At 41.1% G+C, this 14,340-nt stretch overlaps 1 protein-coding gene across 1 annotated transcript; it reads left to right on the forward strand.

Annotated features, from left to right (window-relative positions):
• The first annotated feature begins 406 nt into the window (after positions 1-406).
• LOC115575705 (myosin heavy chain, fast skeletal muscle) lies at positions 407-12,440 on the forward strand. The gene is made up of 39 exons (XM_030407943.1): positions 407-610; positions 723-866; positions 1,066-1,222; positions 1,359-1,386; positions 1,494-1,608; positions 2,344-2,436; positions 2,522-2,585; positions 2,715-2,813; positions 2,895-2,998; positions 3,084-3,222; positions 3,335-3,453; positions 3,554-3,703; positions 3,785-3,955; positions 4,132-4,438; positions 4,726-4,796; positions 4,885-4,972; positions 5,060-5,177; positions 5,294-5,417; positions 5,515-5,651; positions 5,792-6,047; positions 6,680-6,922; positions 7,012-7,188; positions 7,302-7,447; positions 7,557-7,647; positions 7,755-8,144; positions 8,304-8,430; positions 8,516-8,634; positions 8,953-9,149; positions 9,252-9,435; positions 9,515-9,680; positions 9,773-9,897; positions 10,277-10,585; positions 10,671-10,874; positions 10,964-11,089; positions 11,390-11,560; positions 11,689-11,793; positions 11,877-11,972; positions 12,078-12,209; positions 12,330-12,440. The coding sequence occupies exons 1-39, from the start codon at positions 407-409 to the stop codon at positions 12,345-12,347; spliced, it is 5,814 nt and encodes a 1,937-aa protein (XP_030263803.1). The 3' UTR covers positions 12,348-12,440.
• The last annotated feature ends 1,900 nt before the right edge of the window (positions 12,441-14,340 follow it).

The raw sequence follows: 14,340 nt of genomic DNA on the forward strand, positions 1-14,340 counted from the left end.
TGAAAAAAAAACATTGACTGACATGACTGCATAAAGTCAATTAAGATACAATAAAAAAATAAAGAAAAACTCTATTCTAATAGAATACAATGAATAATAACAATGCAGCTAAAATGCAGTAATAAAAGCTTGTGGAACCATTAAAGTTAGCTAAAATGGGTTAAAATTCATATAGTGATTGCTGTTTACTGTTGTGAGCACTAGACTATGGAACATTTTCCAATTACTATCTCAATCTTTCTTTAATAGCATCGTTACACATCAACAGATCTGTGCCACGCAGTTGGGATAAACTGAGGTAAGACATGTCTACAGAGCTCCATAATATTCAGATACTTAACAATAAAATATATTCTAAGTAATTTAAACTCCTTCTCTTCGTTGCAGTCCTCAGTAAAGTGCCACCATGAGCACAGACTCAGAGATGCAGCAGTATGGGCCTGCGGCCATATACCTCCGCAAGCCCGAGAGGGAGAGGATTGAGGCTCAAAACACTCCATTTGATGCAAAAACAGCGTACTTTGTGGCCGAACCAGAGGAAATGTACCTTAAGGGTAAACTCGTCAAAAAAGAGGGTGGCAAAGCCACTGTTGAGACAATTACAGGAAAGGTAGGCAAATTCATAATTTAATTAAAACTTATTTTGAACAGTGAAGTAGGATGAAGTCTTTCCCATAAAATATTATTTTCACTGTGTTTTTTTTGTTGTATTTCCTATTCAGACGCTCACTGTAAAAGAGGATGACATCCATCCCATGAATCCTCCCAAGTTTGACAAGATTGAGGACATGGCCATGATGACCCACCTCAATGAGCCTTGCGTGTTGTACAACCTCAAAGAGCGTTTTGCATCATGGATGATCTACGTTAGTGTTTAACTTAATACTTAAATCAGCATGAAGATGAACATACAAATACAAATTTAACTTTTACGTGTGGTGGTAACTTTTCTCTACATTCTACTTTCTCGGCCGCTACTCTAAATGAAGTCCAGATTTTAAATGATGGTATAAATGTCAAACATAGAAGTAATGAAGTTATAAGCGAACTTTCTTCTCTTTCCAGACTTACTCTGGCCTGTTCTGTGTCGTTGTGAACCCCTACAAGTGGCTCCCTGTGTACGATGCTCAGGTTGTTGTGGCATACAGAGGCAAGAAGAGAGTGGAGGCTCCACCCCACATCTTCTCCATCTCTGATAATGCCTATCAGTTCATGCTCACTGGTAAGATGTTGTATTTTTAGCATATGATTTTACCTTCACTTGACATACAAAATAGGACACAGCAGATGTGACCTGTAATGTGACTGTACGTCATATATGGTATGTCATGAGACATTCAAGTATTTGTTCTTTTCAGATCGTGAAAACCAGTCTATCCTTATCACGTGAGTAATTTGCAAATAATTGAATAATATTACAGGACAATGACATACTGTAGGTAGGTAGGTAGGTAGGTAAATATGACTCAAGATATCTCTCTCTCTTTCCGCAGTGGAGAATCCGGTGCTGGAAAGACTGTCAACACCAAGCGTGTCATCCAGTACTTTGCAACAATTGCAGTGGCTGGCGCTGGCAAGAAAACAGAGCAAACATCTGGCAAAATGCAGGTAAAAATGGTTGTCTTAAAAAGAAAAAAATGGAAAATCTACAACCTGGGTCTTCCACAACACCTAGGGGGTTCTCAGAGTTATTGCAGGGGGGCAACCAAATTTTTGTTTGATTATAATTTTGAAAGTTTTATTTTTTTCAGTATTTTAGATGTGTCTAAAAATTCACAATAACACGAATCTAACACATTATTAGCAAAGATGAATGTGTAAACCCCAGTTACACAACATTGATGATAGTCGACCCATGATTCCTCATACAATCATGTGAACAAGCTAGCCTAATGTAATGCTAAATAGCTGTGCAGCACCTATTCATAATGGCAGTTTAGTCAGCTAACAACATATTGTTGAAACACATGGGCCAGTTAGCTACTTATTAAATTCGGACATTCTTGTGTGCCACAATAGAACTGAAATGATTGCCACCTTCTATCCACAGAAACAGTTAAGCTTGAGGATTCACTGTCCCTTCCATATGTATGTTTAAAACAGAGACTTGAATATATGGGTATTTTAATACCCTTATTATTGTACAACAGCAAGGTATGTATACACATGATCTTCAAGCTACCCAACACATTATTGTAGACCCAGTTTAATATTCAACACAATTCTATATAATGTATGTAGAAAGGAGTCCCTGCTCTTACTTTCTATCAGCAAAGGGGTCATTGGCCTGGAAAATGTTGAAAACCCTTAATCAACATCATGTATTTTTATATCTTTTGGTAGGGTTCACTGGAAGATCAAATCATTGCAGCCAACCCTCTGCTGGAAGCTTATGGTAATGCCAAGACTGTGAGGAATGACAACTCCTCTCGTTTTGTAAGTGTTGAAAGGGGAAAATATAAACAGAAGTCATTTGAGCTGAATGTGAAGAATCCTCCTAACTTCAATCTGATATGTTCAGGGTAAATTCATCAGAATTCACTTTGGAACCACTGGCAAACTGGCCTCAGCTGATATTGAAACATGTGAGTAATTTTCAACATTTTGCTGAGTCACCAATTTTGAATTTACACCGTGATGCTAGTTTGGGAAAATGTTTAAGAGACACTTGTCATACATACTGCTGCAATCCAACCCTGATCTGCGAATATTAGATCTGCTGGAAAAGTCCCGTGTCACCTTCCAGTTGTCTGCTGAGAGGAGCTACCATATTTTCTATCAGCTGATGACTGGCCACAAACCTGAGCTCTTGGGTATGTTATAACAAAATTTAAAAAAAAATAAGAGAAAAATAAGAGTATACCTACTCATGCATTTCCTCTACTTTCTTCCAGAGGCTCTTCTGATCACCACCAACCCCTATGACTATTCAATGGTCAGTCAGGGTGAAATCACTGTGAAAAGCATCAATGATGTGGAGGAATTCATTGCAACAGATGTAAGTTGAGAGTAATGTGTAGACTAACAGCAGATAAGTAAGAATAAAAGATTTTCTAAAATGATTTTCTGTGCATAAATTGCAGACCGCTATTGACATCTTGGGCTTCACTGGTGAGGAGAAATTGGGCATCTACAAGCTGACCGGAGCTGTTATGCATCATGGCAACATGAAATTCAAGCAGAAGCAACGTGAGGAGCAGGCTGAACCAGATGGCACTGAGGGTAATTTCTAAAGTAATACACTCTTATCATGCAACCTCTATGGTGTGTGAAAAACAACACCATGGTACTAAGAGAATGTGTATTTGTAACTTCTTGTTTTTCTCTCAATCAGAGGCTGATAAAATCGCCTACCTCCTGGGCCTGAACTCAGCTGATATGCTGAAAGCTCTGTGCTACCCAAGAGTCAAGGTCGGCAATGAGATGGTGACCAAAGGTCAGACCGTCCCACAGGTAATAAGACGAAAGTTTGGTGTTTGGAAAGGGAAATATTTACATTTCCAAATAAAATTATCAAGCTAATGAATCCCCACACTTAAATTCTTATATTTAGGTCAACAATTCTGTCAGCGCTCTGTGCAAATCCATCTATGAGAAAATGTTCTTGTGGATGGTCATCCGTATCAATGAGATGCTGGACACAAAGCAGCCAAGGCAGTTCTTCATTGGAGTGTTGGATATCGCTGGATTTGAGATCTTTGATGTGAGTTGTTGAAAAAAATGTAAGCAGTTTTAAAGTTCAACCTATTTTAGCATGAAATGCAATGGTATTCTGTCATTACAGTTCAACAGCTTGGAGCAACTCTGCATCAACTTCACCAATGAGAAACTGCAACAGTTCTTCAACCACCACATGTTTGTACTTGAGCAAGAGGAGTACAAGAAGGAAGGTATTGAATGGGAGTTCATTGACTTCGGTATGGACTTGGCTGCCTGCATTGAGCTCATCGAGAAGGTAAGTTACTGTTGTGGAAAATATGATTCTCCCAGGATATTATGTCTCCATAATGTCCTGGGAGATTCATATTTTTCCCCAGCACTTGCCACCATGGTAGACATTATTTCTTGAATAATGTGCAAATGCCTGCTACCATAGGTCATTTTTTATCATTAAATGTCAAATCTTCTCAGCCAATGGGCATCTTTTCCATCCTTGAAGAGGAGTGCATGTTCCCCAAGGCCTCTGACACAACTTTCAAGAACAAGCTGCATGATCAGCATCTTGGCAAGACCAAGGGCTTTGAGAAGCCAAAGCCTGGAAAGGGCAAAGCAGAAGCTCACTTCGCCCTGGTTCACTATGCTGGTACAGTAGAATACAATATCGCTGGCTGGCTGGACAAGAACAAGGACCCCCTGAACGACTCAGTTGTTCAGCTTTACCAGAAATCTGCAAACAAACTGCTGGCGTTACTGTATGCAGCCCATGCTGGAGCTGATGGTAAGAGCTATTCTGTACAAACTGGTAATCTGTGAGCAAACTAAACCATGCAGTTTTTGTGAAGAGATAAACATGAGGCGAGACAAAGGCAATGATTCAGTGATCATGTTGTGACTTCTTTGGAAAAACAGAGGTGGCTGGTGGTAGCGAAGAGGCAGGTGGTGGAAAGAAGAAGGATGCTTTTATATGACTGTCTCTGATTGACAAAACACATTTTCCACAAAGTAGAATACTTTAATACTTTTTTGTTCAATCCTATTCATGAAATTCAATGTTTCGCAAAATAGAGGCTGCTGGTGGCAAGAAGGGAGGCAAGAAGAAGGGTGGTTCCTTCCAGACTGTGTCTGCTCTTTTCAGGGTATGTATTGTTTCATATTTTTGGACAACTTTTAACAATCTCAACTTAAAACAATGATGAGCTATTATTTTGTGATGCTCATCCACAGGAGAACTTGGGCAAGCTGATGACCAACTTGAGGAGCACCCACCCTCACTTTGTCCGCTGTCTGATTCCCAATGAATCAAAGACCCCAGGTAAGAAGCACATAACCCAGATTTGTGCACATGTGTGACATGGTCATGTAAAGAAATGTTTTGATACAATGAATTTGCAATATGCAGGTCTTATGGAGAACTTCTTGGTCATCCACCAGCTGAGGTGTAATGGTGTGCTGGAGGGCATCAGAATCTGCAGAAAGGGCTTCCCCAGCAGAATCCTCTACGGTGACTTCAAGCAGAGGTGACTGCAGTTTTCATTATAAACAAGTTAAGTTGATTTCCATAGAGGTATTAGGATGGTAAACACCAAGAAAAAATAAAGGAAGATAAAAGGAACAACATAATTTTCTCTTGTAGATACAAAGTATTGAATGCCAGTGTCATCCCTGATGGACAGTTCATTGACAACAAGAAAGCTTCAGAGAAGCTGCTGGGCTCCATTGATGTGGACCACACTCAGTACAAGTTTGGACACACAAAGGTTCATCCTCAACGACAGTTCTATAAGATTTACTTGTGTGGTTGTCCTATCTTATCCATATGCACTGAATACTTATTCACCCCACTTGACAACATAGGTGTTCTTCAAAGCTGGTCTGCTGGGTACCCTGGAGGAGATGAGAGATGAGAAACTGGCTGAGCTGGTGACCATGACTCAGGCTCTCTGCAGAGGATATGTCATGAGGAAGGAGTTTGTTAAGATGATGGAGAGGAGGTAGGATTCTTTTACTGTACCCTAAACTGTACTGTCCTATCATGTAGTTGATATAAATCTTTTAAATTGTTAGACTTAGAAATTCTGTAAAATAATGTTTCAGAAGAAATGACACTTTCCACATCTATCTCATTTTCCAGGGAAGCTATCTTCTCTATCCAGTACAACATCCGTTCATTCATGAATGTTAAGAACTGGCCATGGATGAATCTCTACTTCAAGATCAAGCCTCTCCTGAAGAGTGCCGAGACTGAGAAGGAGCTGCAGCAGATGAAGGAGAACTATGATAAGATGCAATCAGACCTGGCTACTGCCCTGGCCAAGAAGAAGGAACTGGAGGAGAAGATGGTTTCCCTGCTGCAGGAGAAGAATGACCTGCAACTGCAAGTGGCTGCAGTAAGTAGGAAACAAAAGAAAGGAAAGGATGTGTAATGCTGTTACATATACACCTCAGAGTAGGCCTGCACGATATGAGGAAAATCTGCGATGTGCAATAACACTGTTCAATATTGCGATGACTATATAACTTGCGATAAATAAACAAATATTTAAGTTTTCATATTATTAACTATACAGTCAAAACGTTAGTTTTGAATTGTTCGTGTAGGCCTTTATACTTGTAAAACTGATGCCAATTAATTTTGTCAGGGTAGCTAAGGGCTAGCTGGGGCTTCATCTGATTGGCCCTTGTATCCAGGGCTCCTCTGATAGGCTAAATGTTGGCATGCATGGCGCATGTAAACAAAATGATTTTTTTTATTCATCGCGTGTCAGGCAGTCTCTGCGATGTGTTTATCGCACATATTCATAGCGCCATGACGATGAAAATTCAATTTATCGGGCAGCCCTACCTCAGAGACAGAACAATGTTGATCACTGTTGTCTATTTTGTTTTGTTCAAATGTAACTAATGTAAATGGCTTACTCAGTACTTTAGACAACTTGTTTGAATAACAAAGCATACCATTAATATTTTCATGGTTAAGCTTAAGTGGAGTATATTTCTCACATTTATGTTGAAAATATAGGAAACTGAGAACCTCTCTGATGCTGAGGAAAGATGTGAAGGGCTCATTAAGAGCAAGATCCAACTCGAGGCCAAACTCAAAGAGACAAATGAGAGACTGGAGGATGAAGAGGAAATCAATGCTGAGCTGACTGCCAAGAAGAGGAAGCTGGAGGACGAATGCTCTGAGCTGAAGAAAGACATTGATGACTTGGAGCTCACTTTGGCTAAAGTGGAGAAGGAGAAACATGCCACAGAAAACAAGGTTTGAATTATTTTAAACCCACATTCATTTAAACACAGACCATATGAATATAATGTGATGGGAATAATGCACCTTTGAAATCTATTTAGGTGAAAAACCTGACAGAGGAGATGGCATCTCAAGATGAGTCTATTGCCAAGTTAACCAAGGAGAAGAAAGCCCTCCAAGAGAGCCACCAGCAAACACTTGATGATCTCCAAGCAGAGGAAGACAAAGTCAACACTCTGACCAAAGCCAAGACAAAGCTGGAACAGCAAGTGGACGATGTAAGACAACAACCGTTTCTATGGTCAAGTAGCTGGTGTTTTAATCGATTGTGTTTGATTTGCTCTGCCTTTTAAATGCCTCAAATCATTTATCATTAACTGTCATGCGATAGCTCGAGGGGTCACTGGAGCAAGAGAAGAAGCTCCGCATGGACCTTGAGAGAGCCAAGAGGAAGCTTGAAGGAGATCTGAAACTAGCCCAGGAATCCATCATGGATCTGGAGAATGAAAAACAGCAATCTGATGAGAAAATCAAGAAGTAAGGTTTTTGATTTAGGTTACTAATCTTCTTTTCAGCATCTCAAACATTACATTCCAATAACAGTACAAACTGTGACAGTGAAAGCTTTCTTTGTATTCTCATCAAGGAAAGATTTTGAAATCAGCCAGTTCCTCAGCAAGATTGAGGATGAACAGTCTCTCGGTGCTCAGCTTCAGAAGAAGATCAAGGAGCTTCAGGTGACATATCCAACATACATACAGTGTCATATGCATGCAAATCAGACTCATTTCATCAAAAACAACACATTTTATTCCAATTAATCACCTTCTTTCATCAAATCTAGGCTCGTATTGAGGAGCTGGAGGAAGAGATTGAGGCTGAGAGGGCTGCTCGGGCTAAGGTTGAGAAGCAGAGGGCTGACCTCTCCAGGGAGCTTGAGGAGATCAGTGAGAGGCTCGAGGAGGCTGGTGGAGCAACAGCTGCTCAGATTGAGATGAACAAGAAGCGTGAAGCTGAGTTCCAGAAGTTGCGCCGGGATCTTGAAGAGTCAACCCTGCAGCATGAAGCAACCGCATCAGCTCTCCGCAAGAAGCAGGCAGACAGTGTTGCAGAGCTGGGAGAGCAGATCGACAACCTCCAGCGTGTCAAGCAGAAGCTGGAGAAGGAGAAGAGCGAGTACAAGATGGAGATTGATGACCTCTCCAGCAACATGGAGGCTGTTGCTAAAGCTAAGGTGAGTCATTTGCTTATATCTCTCAGTCCATAGGTTTAAAGATTCAAACATCTTCAAGCATCTGAACATCTTTTCAGATGAATATGGTAGTTAAGTTAGGATAACATCCTGTATTGCTTATAAGTTTTCAAGAATAGCATGTTTATTTTTGATTTACAGGGCAACTTGGAGAAAATGTGCAGAACTCTTGAGGACCAGTTGAGTGAGCTAAAATCCAAAAATGATGAGAATGTTCGCCAGCTGAACGACATTAATGGACAAAAAGCAAGACTGCAGACAGAGAATGGTGAGTCACCCAGCCCCTTGTAAGTGAATGTACTCTGTGGGTGGGTTCATCATTTTTACAAATTAATCTATACATTGTCATTCAGGTGAGTATTCCCGGCAGCTGGAAGAGAAGGAAGCTCTTGTTTCCCAGCTGACCAGAGGAAAACAGGCCTTCACTCAGCAGATTGAGGAGTTTAAGAGACACATTGAGGAGGAAGTCAAGGTAAAGTAGTTTACATGCCCTGTTGTCAGAAATCAACAGGGGGTATATTCTCTTTTTCAAATGTAGTCATTCAAAATATGTAACATAATACAATAACAGAGACATTCAGGAACACTGCTACTATTGCTAAGTAAACCTTTTATGAATTACATTTTTGCCAGATAATGAAAAGACTCATCAGGATTACGTGATGCTGAGTAGCAAATGTGTTAGATGCAGAAGTAGTCTTGAGGATTCACAACTGAATGGCTGCATCAAAATGATTAAACTAAGTATTTATTTATAGGTATGATACTTAAGTTTTGTCATGTTCAACAGGCCAAGAATGCCCTGGCGCATGCAGTTCAGTCAGCCCGCCATGACTGTGATCTGCTCAGAGAGCAATTTGAGGAGGAGCAGGAGGCCAAAGCTGAGCTACAGAGAGGAATGTCCAAGGCCAACAGTGAGGTGGCTCAGTGGAGAACCAAATATGAGACTGATGCTATCCAGCGCACTGAGGAGCTGGAGGAGGCCAAGTATATAATCTACTTTTTCATTGAATTAAACAGATTTTAATACAATATGATGTACTACATTTAGTATGGAAGCAAGTATAAATCCTTTGTTGCTCACTACAGGAAAAAGCTGGCCCAGCGCTTGCAGGATGCTGAGGAATCCATTGAGGCTGTGAACTCCAAGTGTGCCTCTTTGGAGAAGACCAAGCAGAGGCTGCAGGGTGAGGTGGAGGACCTCATGATTGATGTTGAGAGAGCCAATTCTCTGGCTGCCAACCTTGACAAGAAGCAGAGGAACTTTGATAAGGTACACAGATTACAAAGAAAAGAAAACCAGAATTTTCGAATGAAGAATATAACCTTTTTATTCTTACATACAATTCTAGGTCCTTGCAGAATGGAAACAGAAGTATGAGGAGGGCCAGGCAGAGCTGGAGGGAGCTCAGAAGGAGGCTCGTTCTCTCAGCACTGAACTGTTCAAGATGAAGAACTCTTATGAGGAGGCTCTGGATCATCTGGAGACCATGAAGAGAGAGAACAAGAACCTGCAGCGTATGTGAAATTTTATAATTTAAAATGGAAAAAGCACTGATAATATACACTTAAAAATGTAATTTGTTCTGTTTTGCATTGTGCTTCTGTAGAGGAGATCTCGGACCTGACTGAACAGATTGGAGAGACTGGAAAGACTATCCATGAACTGGAGAAATCCAAGAAGACTGTAGAAACTGAGAAGTCGGAAATTCAGTCAGCACTGGAGGAAGCTGAGGTACAGCAACATCAGGAAATGACAGGGAGTCATTAAAAAAATATCCTGTCGTCAGTCAGTTCTAAGGTTGGGCTAATCAAACTTGTATCATGACGATGATAAAAGATGTTGAATGTTACATGATTGTTTTCCCCGGACCAGATCTCCCACAGATCTTTAAAATAAGTTGGGTCTGGCACATGGATATGCCCCTACAAACAATGCTGATGTCCTCATATGTATAAATGATTAATTCATAAGAAACATTATGAAAAAGGCTGTTGGAAAAAGGGGTCTGATAGCATTTTCGCTCATGTCACATCACATCAAATATGATAATGTTTTTGAAGGGTATCTTGTATGAGTTATTGACTTTCATAATTATTAAAATTACACCAAGGGCACACTGGAGCATGAAGAGGCCAAGATTCTCCGTGTTCAGCTTGAGCTCAACCAGATCAAAGGTGAGGTTGACAGGAAGCTGGCAGAGAAGGATGAGGAGATGGAGCAGATCAAGAGGAACAGCCAGAGGGTGATTGACTCCATGCAGAGCACTCTTGATTCTGAAATCAGGAGCAGGAATGATGCCCTGAGAGTCAAGAAGAAGATGGAGGGAGACCTGAATGAGATGGAGATTCAGCTGAGCCATGCCAACAGGCAGGCTGCTGAGTCTCAGAAACAGTTGAGAAATGTCCAGGGACAACTCAAGGTGATGTTTGCAATATTATTTAATATTAAAGGCATGAAAAAATGAGTGATGGTTCAATGTTTTGTTCTTTTTCTCTTGCTGTCAGGATGCCCAACTGCACCTTGATGATGCTCTCAGAGGACAGGAGGACATGAAGGAGCAGGTTGCCATGGTGGAGCGCAGAAATGGCCTGATGTTGGCTGAGATCGAGGAGCTGAGATCCGCTCTGGAGCAGACAGAGAGAAGTCGCAAAGTGGCTGAGCAGGAGTTGGTTGATGCTAGTGAGCGCGTTGGACTGCTTCACTCTCAGGTATGTTTTCATTAATTCACAAGGATTTTATCTAATCAAAGATGTGAGACACATACCAATTAACACTGTCTATTCTTGGTGAAATTCAGAACACCAGTCTTATGAACACCAAGAAGAAGCTGGAGTCTGACCTCGTCCAGGTTCAAGGTGAAGTGGATGATGCTGTTCAGGAAGCAAGAAATGCTGAAGAGAAAGCCAAGAAGGCTATTACTGATGTGAGTTAACACCTTCAAGAACCAGTCTGCTTGTACATGTTCAATAAATTTTTTCTGAATTTTTCTGAACAAACTGCAATTAGATGGGCGTGCAGGTGGTCGAGTGGTTAGTGCGCATGCCATAAACGCAGCCGACCCTGGTTCGATTCTGGCGGCCGGAGGTCCTTTGCTGCATGTCACATCCCCCCTCTCTCTCCCATATTTCTTATCTGTCTACTGCTTAATAAAGCTGTCTATGCAAAAAAAAATCTTTAAAAAAACAAAAAACAAACTGCAATTAGAGACTTTTTATCATTTCAGGCTGCCATGATGGCTGAGGAGCTGAAGAAGGAGCAGGACACCAGTGCTCATCTGGAGAGGATGAAGAAGAACCTGGAGGTCACAGTCAAGGACCTCCAGCACCGTCTGGATGAGGCTGAGAACCTCGCCATGAAGGGTGGCAAGAAGCAGCTCCAGAAACTGGAGTCCAGGGTATGAACTGTATATAAAAATGTATAACAGGTCATTTTTGGAGGCACATCACTTTTATTATGCCTTTTATTATTTCAACTAAAACCTTTGCGTGGAAGACTGATATGTTATTTATCATCATATTACAGGTACGTGAGCTAGAGAGTGAAGTTGAGGCCGAGCAGAGACGTGGAGCTGATGCTGTAAAAGGAGTTCGCAAATATGAGAGGAGAGTGAAGGAGCTGACATACCAGGTAAGCCGTACTGAAAAACTCCCCTAACCTTTAATTCATTCTCTAGTCTTCTTCACATACTGTATAATCTTGTATCCATACAGACTGAGGAGGACAAGAAGAATGTGAACAGACTTCAGGATCTGGTGGACAAGCTGCAGCTTAAAGTGAAGGCTTACAAGAGACAGGCTGAGGAGGCTGTAAGTCAAATACATAATGTGGCCAAGATTGACAGCTGATTTAATAATAACATCACTATTAACTGTCTTCTAACTACGCCAACATACCTCTAAACCACTTAACAGGAGGAGCAGGCCAACACCCACATGTCCAGGCTCAGGAAGGTTCAGCATGAGCTTGAGGAAGCTCAGGAGCGCGCTGACATTGCTGAGTCCCAGGTCAACAAGCTGAGAGCCAAGAGCCGTGACGCTGGAAAGGTATGTTTGTTTTTAAAATAATTTGATGCTGTGAACTTTCACTGATGACAGTGTGGATCAATATCACATCTTAAATGATACCCAAATCATAATAATTGATTTTCATCTCTCTTTTTTTAGTCTGATTCTGCTGAGTAAGTGTCATGATCCTCAAGGGCTTTCACCAGAGTTCATAAAATATGAACCATGGTTGGGGGCTCTTTACAATAAAGACAATACCTTTCATCATTATCCTGAATCCTGTCTCTTCCTTTCTTTAATAATTTATTTGCATGACCAGAGAAATCAGTCCAAAACGAAGTAGAGCAATTAGCCTTGTAATGTCATATGGTAGAGTATTTGCAGCATGGTACTGATCAACAAATGTAAACCATTTTCAATTTGGCAAAAGAATAATACTTCAGGGGTTTTAGTAATTAAAATAGTCATTTTTTAAAATACGTTTTGCTTTAAAGACATTTAGCGCTTTCAAAAAGCATGGTTCTTCCATTGGTGGAATGGTTTGTGAAACACTGGTGGGGTTGTGGCGGTACTGGCAGATATTCCTCTGAGCTTTCCAGATTTCTTCATCGCTAAGGGGAAAAGGAACACATTTCTTGTCACATGCCAGAAAAGGTGACTAATAATGCCAGGGAGGCCAGGACAGTGGACTGCGTTAGAGAATCAGGTAGATTGTTAAACTAACCCTTATGATACTTCGTGGGTTAAAATTCCTGCAGATGCAGCACCCAGCGAATAAGCCTGGAGCTAGCATTTTTTTCCATTTATCTAAACTCCAGCCCTTGCCAGACACTCACGTTCAGTGTCATTTTGCTCTGCGCTGGACAGAGAGCAGCTCCCATAAACAATGACCTCTTGGGACTAAGTGTCAGATCTTCATGCCAGCTCCAAGACAGCTCAAATACCTGTAGAACTTCAGTGTAGACAACAAATGTGTTACACATATCGGGGTGACCAAGGACAGGAGGCGAGGTCAGATGGTCTTTGAGACACTGAAATGCCTTCTGACACTCATCCATCCACCAAACACAGCTCCTTTCCTTTTCAGAGTGTTAAGAGGCTCTGCAATTGTTATAGAGTTGGGGGCGGGGTCCTTTGCACCCAGTAGTTACGCAGCGCCTCCGTTGTTGCCAGATCTCTCCGATCTAAATCCATACTAACTACATGACCCCGGAATTTAAGCTTGGGGCATGGATGTCTTTAGAATAGATGAGTATGTCATCCAGATACACCATGTTGCAGTCTCCAAGGCCGCTCTGCAGGACATGATTCAGCAGCCTTTGGAAGGTGGCTGGAGCACCAAACAAAAAAGCATGACCCGAAAAAGAGAAAAACCCAAAAGATCTGACAAACCCTGTCAGCAGCTGGCTTTCAGGGTCCATTTCCACCTGCCAATAACCACTAGGGGTTAAAATCTAGGGTGGTGAAAACAGTTGAGCATGCCAGTGACTCAAGGTTCTCAGAATTGGCTGGCAGAGGTTGGGCATCTGCAAGGTCTAAAGTCCAGCACCACTTGCAGTATAGTGTGAAACTTGTGACATCCCCAGACTTTTACACTCATTGCACCCTGTAGGTAGGAGACATTGGGTCAGGAATCTCTACTCTGCTACTACCATTTGAGAAAATGTAAAAAGAAAAAAAAAAACTACGGGAGTGGAAGCAGATGACTCGACTGCTGTTCTCTCCAAGACATAATCTTAAGACCATAAATTGATAAGTGGCCTGAAAGATTATTCCACCATGATAAAGTAGGATAAATATATTGTAATTACAAAATTTAAAAAAACAATGCTAAAGAAAAAGGCTAAAATTAAATGTTGACATGGCATTTTGCATCTTGGATCTTGGAGGTTAATAAGGTCTTCAGCAGGTTTCATTTCATAGCAGAATCCAAAATGCTAAAGGAACAACAAATACAACAAATGGGTCCAATTAAGTGATCAACTTTTTACACAAACAATATTAAGATTTGATGATCATCCAGGTTGTTTTATTACAAACATAACGAACTACCTGGAATAACTCAAAATGTGTTCTTTACAACAGACAAAGGCTTCTGGGTAGCTGGTAAATGGTATAATCCCTCCTTCCATATTGGTCATATGTGTCTCACACACACATTCAATCACAC

The sequence above is a fragment of the Sparus aurata genome, chromosome 23 (assembly GCF_900880675.1).
Source record: "Sparus aurata chromosome 23, fSpaAur1.1, whole genome shotgun sequence".
Lineage (NCBI taxonomy): Eukaryota > Metazoa > Chordata > Actinopteri > Spariformes > Sparidae > Sparus > Sparus aurata.

Bases quoted from the DNA above. Each gene is read 5' to 3' on its own strand.
- LOC115575705 (XM_030407943.1), top strand. From the start codon at position 407: ATGAGCACAGACTCAGAGATGCAGCAGTATGGGCCTGCGGCCATATAC. The intron at 867-1,065 runs GTTAGTGTTTAA...TTCTCTTTCCAG, and splicing joins TTGCATCATGGATGATCTAC to ACTTACTCTGGCCTGTTCTG. The intron at 11,561-11,688 runs GTATGAACTGTA...ATCATATTACAG, and splicing joins TCCAGAAACTGGAGTCCAGG to GTACGTGAGCTAGAGAGTGA.